Source organism: Haplochromis burtoni, unplaced genomic scaffold (genome assembly GCF_018398535.1).
Source record: "Haplochromis burtoni strain Fernald_Lab_line unplaced genomic scaffold, NCSU_Asbu1 Contig_262, whole genome shotgun sequence".
NCBI classification, from domain to species: Eukaryota; Metazoa; Chordata; class Actinopteri; order Cichliformes; family Cichlidae; genus Haplochromis; species Haplochromis burtoni.
The window spans coordinates 484,586-497,439 of record NW_024582623.1 but is presented as its reverse complement, the minus strand read 5'-3'; the positions used below and the strand labels follow the sequence as shown (position 1 = coordinate 497,439).

Here is a 12,854-nt window from a genome sequence, read left to right as displayed (position 1 = left end):
ATAGATAGATAGATAGATAGATAGATAGATAGATAGATAGATAGATAGATAGATAGATAGATAGATAGATAGATAGATAGATAGATAGATAGATAAAAAGGCACTTGAAGCAGATTAAATATATATATTTAAATTACAATACTTAGAATTCTATGTCCTATTATTCCCACCTGTTTTATCTCACTCTTTAGCTTGTGTATTCCTGTGCGTTCAGTCTTTGTAGCTCCTGTGTGACCTAGTTCATGGATGGATATCGCAGGGCTAGTGGCTGCAGACTGGATTGGGCGCACTGATGGAAAAAAACAGGAGTCACAGATCAAAGATTCAGGGTTCTTTAAGGGGAAGTCAAATAAATTTTTTCCTGATTAATCATTTTAATCATTCTGGTGTAGAATACATAGACTCTGTGTGAGAGCAACAAAATATATGACCATGATTATTACAAAGGTGTTCAGCTGTTCCTGAGGGATGAGGGATGGATGCATAGGGAACAACAAAACTCACTGCTTCTCTCCACCCCAAATTCTTTGCCACTGAGGATGTGATGCAGTAGGTTCTTCATGCCAAATGGACTCAGGCTCATCAAACTCTCTGACGCCTCCTCCCCTACAAAGACATTTCAAGCTTTTCATATTGCACACTCTGCAGACTTAATTCCTTTGCTCAACTACTCGGTTATGCGTGCATGTGCATGTGTACGTTGTGTTTGGGTGTTTTTTCCTACCAGAACAGTGCAGGCTGCGAGCTAACTCAGTGGCCATCACTTGCATGATGAGTCCTATCCTGAGTCTGAGCATGTCCCCGAACAGAGCGGGCTGGGAGCGCACATACATGGCTAGATACACCATGATTTCCTACATGACAGACACACACAGTTCAAGGCTGTAAGATTGGTGTATGAAAAAATTATCGGTCAGTCCAAACGGTGACTGATTTACCTGAGTGACCACTGCTACACTGATGTCCTGACCACTGGCTTCGTAGATGAGGTTGTTTAACTCATCTGGCGGAAGAGGGCTGAAAAGAATCAGGACAGAGACCTTGGATTATTATTGGAAGATTTCTTCAGCCACACTGTTTTACTGCAATAACGGCTTACACTGTGATCACTCTTTCCCTGGGTTGAGGAGGTAGACCTACAGTCAGCTGCTTGTGATGGGAAATCAGATCTGTGCAGGCCTGCAGAAAGGACAAATACATGTGGAATGAATTATTAATAAATGGCCGTGGACACTGTTGATCCTGTTCAAAACACATCTATTAGGAACTTCCTAAATCTTACTTGCAGCATGAGTGAGTGACTGAAGCTGTTTGTTGCAGGAGGAATAGGGTAGGTCAACAAACAGACAGCAATGATTCAACAACACTGGATCAGAACAAGTCCAGATATCTGATCACAGTGACTGATCCACGTGGAAGTTACCAATGACATGGCTAAAGACTGAATATATAAGTATACATGATTTATGATATATGTTTGTAAGGTCAATTTGTGGCTACATGTGGAATGGCATCATCATGCTGTTGGTGGTAGTGCTGTCTTACTACTTAGGTGTCCAAGTCAAGCACATAATCTCTGCTGCAAGTTGCTGACACACTTTGTTTAAAATAATCTCCAACCAGGTGCTAAGCCACCTTTTTCCTAAAACACTGACCTCAGCGAGGACCTCCACCCTCTTGCGCAGTATTCCAGAGATGTACCTAATGAGCCCCCACTCTTTGCAGGCTCCGGCTTCTACATACAGCTCCTCCAACAGTGATCGCACACTGACCCCACCCTGCCCAGGACCTGACAACTCCACCAGCCAATCAGCTCCTCTGCTCAAGAGAACAAAAACACACGACGGGCAATTACAAAAGCAGCATTTTTTAATCAAACGTTTGCTCTACTTTTGTCTTGATGATCATACTTCATCACATAGAGAATGTAGAGGATGTCAGCCTGGTCCTGAAGAGTGGGGCATTCTTTTAGCTGCCTGACCAATGCTGCAAAGTCTGTGTTGCCCTGAGAGTCTCGCGGCAGATGAAGATCAGCAGCAGAGTGTGACTAGTAAAGGAAAAGTGCCAGGGTTAGACAAATGTACTCATAGCAATACTGACGTCGTGAGAGAAGTGAGTTTGCTGGTGGAAGGATGTGCTGTGCCTACCTTGTGCTGTTTCACCTGTGGGCCGTGCTGAGGATGAGGAACATCAAGAAGGTTGAGAGATTTGCGATGTTTGCTCTTGACCGGAGTCACAGGCAGATACATGGAAGACTCTGAAAATACATGTCAATAAAACGGAGCATTAAAAAGAGAGTCTCTGCTTTTTAACACACTGGCAGCTTTTTACAAAAAAATGCCTTTTAAGGTCTCTGCTTTGCTGTTAAACAGGGAGGACACCTTTGCTTATTACTGGATTATTATTAGAAAATTCCTTCAATCACAGTTTTTACTGCAGTAACAGCTTGCACTGTGATGACTCGTCCCTTGGGTTCAGGAGGTAGACCAGACCTGTGCAGGTTTGACAGGCTTGACAATGGCTTAGTGTTTTGACAAGATTTGTTACTTTGATGTCAAAAAAATCTAACATCAGTCTTATTATATTATTACAGACTCCTTATAAAAGATGGCTGTGATAGGAGGGTGAAGCCAGTGCTCAAGTGCCATAAACCTGCCTGTCCTTCTAATGGCCAGCAGGGGTTGAAAGTCCTTGCTTAATGTGTGACCTCAGCAAACATTTTCAGTCACACTGACACCGTGCTTGTCTCAAATAAACAAAACAACCAAAACGCTCAAGACAAGGCTTCACAAAACAACTGGTGGCATTGTGGTGACCACATCCATCTTTTAAATACACACTATGGTTAGTGTATCTGCACTAGCATGAAAACTAGCATGGTCATTACATAGTTGAGAAACTCACTGGGAACGTTCAGGCCCTGGACCTGCGCCATAAAAGACAGGATGTCTCTTGTGGTATGTTCTGGACTGAAGACATGGTGCTGCCCCCTCTGGATGGGAGGAAGATGGCACTTGGTAGTGGTGCTGTGAAGGAGCTGGGTGAGGTACTGGTCAAATACATCTTCTGAGTCATCTAGAGTTAAATCGAATTGAACCATGTTTACACACAGGACAAATTAATCGTGCCACACAACTGCTGTACAGTCTTGGACAATAAGTAATTACCCGAGGGACGACAGATATTATACTCCTCTCCATATCCATCATCATCATCGCCTCCATCCTCAAGCAATATGTCATCATTCTCTTCATCCAGGAAGCTGAGACGAGTGTGAAAAGAAGTGGTCTGGACACTGGAGACGTCTGACATCTGCACCCTGTAGTGGTCAGCCAAAGTACTCAGACACAAACTTTATACAAAAGTCACATCATCTGTTGTTTTAAGCTATAGAGGGAAACAAACCTCGCTCCAGCAAAATAGCCATCCTGTAGTTTCCTTAGAGTTGACAGGATACATGAATCAATTGTTTCTCCATCTTCATCTAGACAGAAAAAAGATGGACATTCATCAGGTAAAAAATTAGGAGCTACTCACAGTTCATGTGTTCAGCAGTGACATCTCCTGTTTGAACATGCAGTCTAAACATCTAAGTTTATTTTTTATATTAGCTAAAAAATACAGTACATTATTAATTATATTATGTAGAACAATTACAGACTGATATGCTTTGGTTAATACCCAGCATGCTACGGGTGATTGGGAATGTGAGCGTGGGCCGCCCTGTCATCCTCCAGCAACAAGAGAGATAGGCCAGTTCGGTCCGTAACATCTCCACAATCATCTGGTTGTCCAGAGCCAGATAGAAATGGTGCTGATCCAGAAACTGAACAAAGGGGGGGCCAAGCAGAAATATAGAAATTCAAATATTTATTGTTCAATTATTAATGTTAATGTGGCTAACATAACAAGGTCACAACATGCCCTAGTTTTACCTGAGGGGTGAATATGTAAGAGCGATTTCGGATCTCGTAGAATTTGGATGTTCCCAGGACACCAATGTGTCTGTACGGCCGCCCACTCAGACTCAGCTTCTTGCTGTTCCCTGTGGCAGAGACACCAGATGGTACTTTTATTTATTTTAATATGAACACACATGCACAGGTGTATACTGTAAGGAAAAGAGTGCTCATTTACCCAGTCTAACATAGACATGGCTCAGGATGCGAGCTGGCATGACCCTGATGGGCAGAACTTCTGCCATCGTCTGTACCTCGATCCCCAGATCTCTTAACAACTCCTGGATCTCCTCCGACTCTGCTAGAACACAAACTAAAAAAAACAAACATATAAAAAGCAATTTAGATATTTAAAGATTTTTAAAATATATTAAAATATTGGTAGTTCAATATCTGGCTGCTCCAGTCTGGATGCTAAATATCCTGGGGCAAGTTACTAAACCCAAGTTGCTCTCCGATGCATTTATTGGAGTGTTAGATAAAAAGCATTTAAGCATAAAAAAGTGCTTGCATGAATTGGTGTGCACAATGGTGCATTGGTGTGTACAAAAATATGCTGACTTTAGAACATCAGAAATGACTAATTTCAGAAATGTGACATTGGTTACTGAAGCTGAAAGTCCCTCTATTTTCAAAGCAGTGTTTAGTTAATATCTTGCTTAATGTACCAGACTTTAACTCTCAGCCTGTATCAGTTGTTTCCTACAAATTAATCACCAACCTTGTACCACAACATCTGGTTTGAAGCTTGTAGAGAATCTCCTGTTGAGCGGATCTATCTCTCCTGGTGCTAAAAAACCCTTAATCCGAAAAGAAAAGGCAAGACGAAGCAGAAGATTTATAACATTCGTGAATGCTTATACGTATAAAAAGTGAGGTGGTTTTTGTGTATTGAATGTCTGTTAGAATACTGCATTATTCCCAATTTGTCTGCCATACACACAATGATAACAAACAGTTGCCTTGTGGCTAGCTAACATTTAAGCTAGTGTGTAGCTCAGGACCTACCTCAGCCAGAAGGCACCCCAAGATGTAGAGTGACTGTCCCCACATGTGTGGCAGCTGACCCATGGCTACCCTGTCTACTGAGTGAGGATTGCTATACTCCTCCTCAACCTGCAAGAGGTACATATTTTTTTGGTATCTTAATAAACAGATATATACACTGAAATAGTCCCTGTCTTTATCACAACAGGTAAACAGAACAGCAGGGAGCAGACAGAGTCTGGAGCTAATATTTCTACCCAACAGATTGACAATGTATGAGTAAAATTAGCAAAAATAACCCTTAGGTGAACAAAACTACAACTTTATAGAATATAGATGATGACAAAAAACAGGGAAAAGAGTATTAACCGCAGCAATTAGCTAATTAGCAAATGCTAGTATGCTAATGTTCCCTAATTAGCGCTAAACCATCATTAGTTAGCTAATTTTTCCACTTGTCTAAAATTTGTCATTTAACAAAGTTTAATGACTTCTACAAACTATATAAAACAAATAGTAAATATATAAATAATAAATAAAACTTTTTTTTGGCACAACCATTTTTTTACCTTTTGATTTTTAGAGGACAATGCAACGAATTATGGTTAAACTTGATACTGAAAAAATATAAAATAATACACTACAATAGCATTGCACATGTAAAAGCTGCTCCTATGGCATATGTGTCATATTACAACAGACATTTTAAAAGTATTCTTCATGAAAGACTCAATTTTGTATCTTTGATGAAGTTTCTTTAGACTAATTTACAGCACAATCTTGAGTCCCCTATCATTTTGTATATTTCACTAGGAAAATGGGAAATAGGTGCAGTGATTTAATTGAAATATATGCCAAAGAAATGTAGTAGACAAAAAAAAGCTTCTTTCGTCCTCCCCAGATAGTAACAAAATGCTTCAAGATATAATTTATCTTTCTTTTTTTTTACCAAGTTGTCTGTTATGTGTTGATAGAACACAGGTTCATCCCTTGAGTTATTTGCCTTTTTATGCCAGAACAATTCACAGGTCAGTAACAACAAACCATAAAAAGCATTTCTCTGAAAATGGTCAGGCATGAGGACTGGACTGAAAAAGAGGATGCCAATGATCAAAGACAAACTTTGAAAGATCTTCAGAAAGCTTAGAGAATTACTGCTCAAGACCGCTTTAAAAAATTACTAGTCTAACACAACAAAGCAATGAAAGGCGGATTAAGTCAGACCATGACACAATAATGTAGCCCTTACTATGAGAACGGGTGCATATATCTGTCAAAATGTGGGACCATGTTTAAAAATGGCTGTAATTCCTACATAGCTAATGCAATACTTTTGTTAATACTCTTAAAACACACATTCATTTTAAAATATAACCCATACTATGGTGGTGTACAGAGGTACTAACTGTATGTTGTGCTCTCCGTGAGTCTAGGATACCTTGTCAGGAGGAACAGAATAAAGTTCAGGCACCAACTTAATGCCATTCTTCCCTCTGATTAAAACACCCTCCAGTGCTTCACGGTACTCTTGCACCTGTACAAAAGCAAATTTGTTGTTATTGTTAAAAAAGCCATATCCAAAGTGACTCAATGATTGTGTGAGTACAGCAGAAAGTGTGTCTTTGGTTGCTTTACCTGAACTTGATCACCAGCAAAAATACCATCCAGGATGAGGTAAGTCCAAAACACAGGCCACTCACACTCGATATTCTCAAATAGCTTCAGCTCAGCAGGATCATAATGCAGCCGAGATGGATCCTAGAGAGAAAGATCAGGAGCTTACATAAGCTTTCCTGCAAAAAAACATAAACATCTATACTCTTCACTAAAAAAGAGCACCTCCTCCCTGGGTTCACTGCTGTAATGCATTTACATGTCCCATGAGCCTTAATGCTAGAATATATCACCTCTTTGGGACAACGATATCCGTCCCTGATAAAGCGACAGCAGCCATAGCGACCCTGAAATAAAGCAAAGAGTAGAATTTAAAGAGCGCAGGTCAAAATACCAAACTATATACTTTTCCTTGGCAGAAATGTCCAGCTTGCTTATGCTTTGACTTCACCTGCAGTTTGCTTATGATCTCTGACTTCGTCACGGCCACCAGGTCAGCATCCTCCACAGCAAACGCAGGGAAAGAAGTAATGGACAGAAGACCAGCATCTATTTCCTTTGAAGTTGAAGCTCTTGGCAGCATGGAGCACAGAATAGACTGAAGGGGAAAAACAGCATGCTGAATACATGAAAGACAAACAGAGGTGATGCTACCATAGCTAAAGGCCAATTAAAAATGATACCTGACAGTGTTCGACTTCATCAGGCAACACATGGATTACTGACTTCGGCCCTCCGTGAGCACCAAACAGATCCAGCTCATCTATAGCCTCAAGCGCTGCCTGCAACGTGCATATGCAGATGAATCCCTATATCCATGAATGGACAGTACAGTGTATTATAAATGCTGATAATTATTAAATAACACATATCCTTTGTACCTTAGCCATTCCTACAGAGCTGGCATTGAGCTCAGGAATGCCCTGGTTAGTCTTGTCACCTCGTTCCCACATTCCATAGTCCTGCAGTGGTAAAAATGGTCATGGCTTCATTTCTTTATAGCAACTCTCCAGTACTGAAACTCATCATGGCACTGAAAAGCCTATTCCACTAATTTATCATTAAACTATGATAACAGAAACAAAAACAAACAAACAAACAAACCTCTGACTTTTTACTAATAATTCTTCTTTCATTCATTGTTTCAAAAACCTGTGGTTATACTACCCTGAAGTCAGTCCAAAACCCAGAAGTGTTTGCAAACATCTGGATGTGTTACAGTAGAAGACTCGACATGCACATACTTTGGGAGCAGCTTTTATTCTGTGTCTTTTCATTTAACTACTCATATGTCACCCTCCAGACACCACATACCCAAACAAGACCTCTAAAAAACATTACCCACCGCTACTTTGTAGGCAGCCTCTATGTAGAAGACCAAGTTTTGGATGAAGGCTACCTCGTCCAGGTTGGAAATGATACGAAGACCTGCGGGATAAGATAACAACTATGTTCAGTTCTGTTTGAACAAAGGAAAACTCATTCTTTAATAACATGATGTTACAACACCAAGGCAAAGAAAAGGCAAAAATTATATATATACATAAAAAAAGCAGTCTGCATCACTATTGTACCTGAGGCTGTCATCTGTGCCAGCATCAGCAGGTAAATCGAGGTGGCGTCCACCTGGAGATGACCCCACTGATCATCCCTGACCACTGTGGCACAAGTGGGAGTATCATATTTGGCATGCAAGCAATCTTTTGTACTCTGGGTGTGTTTGAACTTCTCCACCTTGGCCACCTGGAAACACATGACCAAAGACTCATTGTTTTTTGTCTATAGCTTTAGCTAAGTTTATAATGAGTTTCTTCATAAGCTAATCAGCAACGTCAATAATTCCACAGTACAAAGCGACGTCATCAAGTTGTTTGTTTTGTTTGCCCAGCAGTCCAATACTCAAACCCAGGGTATATCTTACCTGTCTCATCATGCACTGCAGAAGCCCCTGCATCAGTTTCACCACACTCTGCCAGCAAACAAAAACAGCTCTATCAGTAAACGGCAAAAATCTCACCGTGATGCAATTTACTTTCTATTTCTAGCAAGCTAGAAAGGAAACAGCTACAATCATCTCTTGTGGCTCTGTGTATTTATTCTCACATTTCCCACAAGAACTCGTGGAGGGGGGCTCGAGACTTTTGCAATGTGCTGTATTCTATCAAACAGGTTAGCAAATTTATCAGCTTGGACTAATAAACACTGACTCAAAGTTACAAGAGCTAAAAATGTACTTAAAAAATTCTAACAGAACTATGAATTGGGGGGTTTTTTCATACACATTAAATAATTTTTAGCAATTCTTTTAGTGAATCTTAATCAGAAACTTTTATCAGTGCTGGCCTGATTTTAAAGTTAGACATTATAACACCTTACTCTATAATTAGAGGCAGAGTGCTACTTGTTGATTGATGGCACTCAGTACATGCACTGTAGGTTGTATGTATGGGTGAAAGCCTGTGCATGTTCAGCATGTGCACTATGTTATGTCAGAGTGAAATAATCCTTTCCTCTTTCTTTAATCCTCTTCTTTCTAAAGCCTACTAAAACGTTATGATCGCAGTGCTGACCAAAACAAATGTGATTCTTTTATATTCACTTTCACTTCAAGCTATTTAAGAGTAAAACAATATTTTATGTTGAGCTAATGTGATACTTTAGCTTAACTAAAGCCCACATTCATTAAAGTTTTACTAAGTATTGCTATCCTCAAATATTTAACCTGTCATAACTGAAAGAATGCACAGGCCCCTTTTTCACTCGCTCTATTTATGTTGCAAACACACCTGCTCCAGTTCATAAGCTTTGGCCTTGTCTTCATCGCGGTCTGCATTCTTCCGGTAGGCCATTCCCAGCCCCCACACCGCCAGGACACTGTAAACATTATCCCTCACCCAGGCATCCTTCTTCTGCGCACTGGCAGGAAGAAGTCCTGTCACTGGATTCTGAAACCAAGACACATGTGACATGTTAACTAATAGTAAAGACAGGGGTGGTATGAAGGATACAGTTGTGGTCAATAGCTTACCTGCACTCATCATGAGCCTGAATGTGATCATAATTGTGATTTAGGGTTTTGTTTTGTTTTTTCAGAGTTGAATGATTGTACCACAAACACAAATCTTTAACATTTCTGAGGTCAGGGCTTTGGGAAGGCCTTTACAGAAGCTCCATTCCAAAACCAATTCTGGTGTGTTTGGGATCATTGTCCCGTTGGAAAACCCAACTGTGTCCAAGTTTCAACTTTCTAGCTGTTGATCTGACATGAAGCTGAAGAATTTGAAGATAGTCATCCTTCATTATTCCATCCACTTTGTGCAATGTACCAGTATCATAAGCAGCATTACAGCTACAGAGCATGATGCTACCACCACCATGCTTGACAGTTTGTAAAGTGTTCTTAGGTTTGAAAGCCTCAGCTTTACTCTTCCAAACAGCTCAATGTTTGTCTCATCTGACCATAACATTTTTCTCCAGAGAGTATTCGACTTATCCATGTGGGCTGGTGCAAATTTCGGTCAAGCTTGAAGGAGCAGGAGCTTTTTTCTATAATCCATGTGTGAAAGATCCACGACAAGACACACAGCTGCAGCTTTTTAGCTAGCTGCTGAACACTCCACCAACGATTACAACGCACAGACAGGACCCAATACACACTTTAAGTCGACGAGGCGTGATTCTTCTTTGGCTATCACAGATTCATAGCTATTATTCTTATATGTGTTATTGTGATCTCCTATGAGCAGAGCTTGAAAATGAATGAAAGCATGGTCCCACTGATTACAATTCAAACTGAAATTGTTAAAAAGTATCAAAGTCCTTTGACTGAAAGTTACTGAAAGTTCATGTGTGCCCAATAATAATAATACAGCAGTTGCAGTTTATATTTGGAGGAGCCTGAGACATCAGTGTGTCACCCCCTCCTCTCTCACTAAACATATACCCCGACATATCCATATCAGTATATGCTATGCCTGGAAAGCTGATGCTGTTTCCTATCAGCTGAGTACTCTCTGATTCACAGTTTAGCATAGACAGCTGTTGATGGTGCCTCAATGTGAGCTCAAGAGCCAGTAGATAACAGTACATAGCTTTCCAGTCCTAAGCCTGTTCCAGTGCCTGAACTTTGCCCACACTTTGTTTATTTCTGTGCAGCTCACTTTTGGCTGAACTCTAACCTATATGGGCTACAAAACATGTCCATACCTAGCATGCTTCTGAAGGAGAAATCAAGGATATGTGCATAACTGAAATCCATAACACTGGGTCCTGGTGTTGTCTCGTTTAAAGTTTACATGACTTAAACGTTCAAATGGACTATAGTGTCTGAAATAATGTATGAAAGTATTTCATATACAACCACGTACATTCTGCAACATCTAAACTAGTACACGGGTAGTAACGCATCAGTAACTGTAATCACAGTATGCAACATACTTCATTTTGAAATAAGTGCTTCCACATTTAGATCTTGAATTATTGCTTCATTCAAACGTTTCTCAGTAACATTGCGCAAAAAGGGGCCCTTACTCCACTCCACCTTTGCGGAAGTGCTCCAGCTTTACTGCGCTGCCTCGTCTCTGGTGTATGTCTGAACTCACCTGATGGCACAGGATAGTCTCCTGGACCAGCCGGGCATAGCCGTCCAGCCGCACTCCTGAGTTACTGCGACTCCTCATCCTCTCTGATCACTGCACACACAACGACAGTTTAAGTCTCAGCGACCGCTTAAAGCTCGGCATTTACTTCTTTGTAAACGAAGCTTCGAACACCACCGGCTCTCGCTTAATAAATTAGGTAGGCTGTCTTACCAGGCAGCGACCCATCCTCCCACTCCTGTTTCGCCGACTCGATCCCCGCAGAGGCTGCTCTGCTAGCGCTCGCTAGCCGGGTAGCATCCAGCTGTTTTTTTGACGATATCAACACGTAACATTAAGCTTGCAGCATGAATTTTCAGGCACACAGGACCACACGGCCCGGTCAAAGCGCCTGATAAGACGAGTCAGGGCTCGCAGAAGACAGGACGTGAGGTCTCACAAACACAGAGAGGCTGGAGGGCAGAAACGTCTGTGAGCGGCTGTACATCCAATCTGTAAAAAAAAATACATTATGTTCTTGTTGTTTCCCTGCTCGACGACAGGGGGCGCCAGATCACTTTCGTTCCTTCCACTCCAATAAAGTAATGCATAGAAAGGACAAGACGTGAACTATGAGGATGCAAAACTCCATCTGCTAATTTCATTATTTCTATGAAATAAGATAATTCACAGACTACCAAAATATAAATAAGCCGCGTATTCACTTTATTTAGAAATGGGGAAAACTGACCCAGTATCCTGCTAGTTTATATGGCTCGTTTCACAAACAATAGATTTATTACATGTACTGTTGGGTTTTGGGGGGTTTATATTTTATATACAAAATGTAAATAGTTTAAGTATCTAGCTATTAAATGCATTCAGCTAGAGTTTCCCTTTATTTCCCTCGATTTTCAAGCAGCATTAAATGAAAACACTCGTTGAGTACCACAGAACTGTACTTTTACACATTGCTTAAAATGTAATTCATGCATTGTTCTTTGTCCTTAAAGTCATCATCACTGTAAAGAATATACAGTTGGTGTATTGTGTAAATGTTGACAGTATAGACGACTTTTTACGTATAATCTGAGAACGATATACCAGCAGAAAAAAACACAAACAGACATAAACTTCCCTTGTTGTTTATTATTTATGTATACCAGGACTATATTACAGTGCTGTAGTGCAGATTCAGTATTTTAGTCCAGTACTCAAGTAAATGTATCTCCAGTATATCTTGATTTCAAAATCAGGGAAAGTAAAGAACAGTTAAAAGTACCATTTAATTGAAATATACATAGTTAAATGCATAAAATTATGTGGTCAAAAGATGTCATGGTAATTTGAGGCTTTTTATGATTTCTTCAAATCATAAAAAGTTGTTTTTCCAGGAATGATTGCATAGCGTATGTCTCTAATGGCTGTTAAAAAAGAAAAAGAAAAAACAAGAATTGGGTGCACAAGTTCATAATGATTTTGAATTTTCTGGGGGGACTGGAGTCTATCCCATCTGCCACAAGGCAAGGTGGAGTACACCCTGGACAGCTCACCCATGTGATACACAGAGACAGAAAACCATTCACACACACATATAACACCTGTAGGCAATTTAGAATAACTTATCAACTTAAGCCACTAATTTGCAACCCAGCATATCACGCAAACACCAGGATAACATGCAAACTCCACATAGAAAGACCGAGACAGATGATGG

General features: G+C 40.4%; 1 protein-coding gene across 3 annotated transcripts in view; it reads right to left on the bottom strand.

Annotated features, from left to right (window-relative positions):
- The window catches only part of phka2 (phosphorylase kinase, alpha 2 (liver)), a 14,742-nt gene extending 3,074 nt beyond the window's left edge, over positions 1 to 11,668 (bottom strand). For all 3 annotated transcript variants that reach the window (XM_005943282.2, XM_005943284.2, XM_005943283.2), the window contains exons 1-28: positions 11,372 to 11,668; positions 11,162 to 11,251; positions 9,347 to 9,505; positions 8,482 to 8,529; positions 8,135 to 8,303; positions 7,906 to 7,988; positions 7,442 to 7,522; positions 7,244 to 7,342; positions 7,012 to 7,158; positions 6,854 to 6,907; positions 6,582 to 6,704; positions 6,385 to 6,480; positions 4,968 to 5,075; positions 4,681 to 4,759; positions 4,138 to 4,272; positions 3,936 to 4,045; positions 3,682 to 3,826; positions 3,406 to 3,484; positions 3,168 to 3,319; positions 2,905 to 3,075; positions 2,148 to 2,257; positions 1,911 to 2,047; positions 1,656 to 1,818; positions 1,100 to 1,179; positions 939 to 1,017; positions 725 to 854; positions 505 to 606; positions 171 to 289 (exon numbers count right to left, since the gene is read on the bottom strand). In XM_005943282.2, the coding sequence (XP_005943344.1) occupies positions 171 to 289; positions 505 to 606; positions 725 to 854; positions 939 to 1,017; positions 1,100 to 1,179; positions 1,656 to 1,818; positions 1,911 to 2,047; positions 2,148 to 2,257; positions 2,905 to 3,075; positions 3,168 to 3,319; positions 3,406 to 3,484; positions 3,682 to 3,826; positions 3,936 to 4,045; positions 4,138 to 4,272; positions 4,681 to 4,759; positions 4,968 to 5,075; positions 6,385 to 6,480; positions 6,582 to 6,704; positions 6,854 to 6,907; positions 7,012 to 7,158; positions 7,244 to 7,342; positions 7,442 to 7,522; positions 7,906 to 7,988; positions 8,135 to 8,303; positions 8,482 to 8,529; positions 9,347 to 9,505; positions 11,162 to 11,239 (3,036 nt within the window). In that variant the 5' untranslated portion in view covers positions 11,240 to 11,251; positions 11,372 to 11,668. The remainder of the gene's footprint in view (positions 1 to 170; positions 290 to 504; positions 607 to 724; positions 855 to 938; positions 1,018 to 1,099; positions 1,180 to 1,655; positions 1,819 to 1,910; positions 2,048 to 2,147; positions 2,258 to 2,904; positions 3,076 to 3,167; positions 3,320 to 3,405; positions 3,485 to 3,681; positions 3,827 to 3,935; positions 4,046 to 4,137; positions 4,273 to 4,680; positions 4,760 to 4,967; positions 5,076 to 6,384; positions 6,481 to 6,581; positions 6,705 to 6,853; positions 6,908 to 7,011; positions 7,159 to 7,243; positions 7,343 to 7,441; positions 7,523 to 7,905; positions 7,989 to 8,134; positions 8,304 to 8,481; positions 8,530 to 9,346; positions 9,506 to 11,161; positions 11,252 to 11,371) is intronic.
- Positions 11,669 to 12,854: the final 1,186 nt, after the last annotated feature.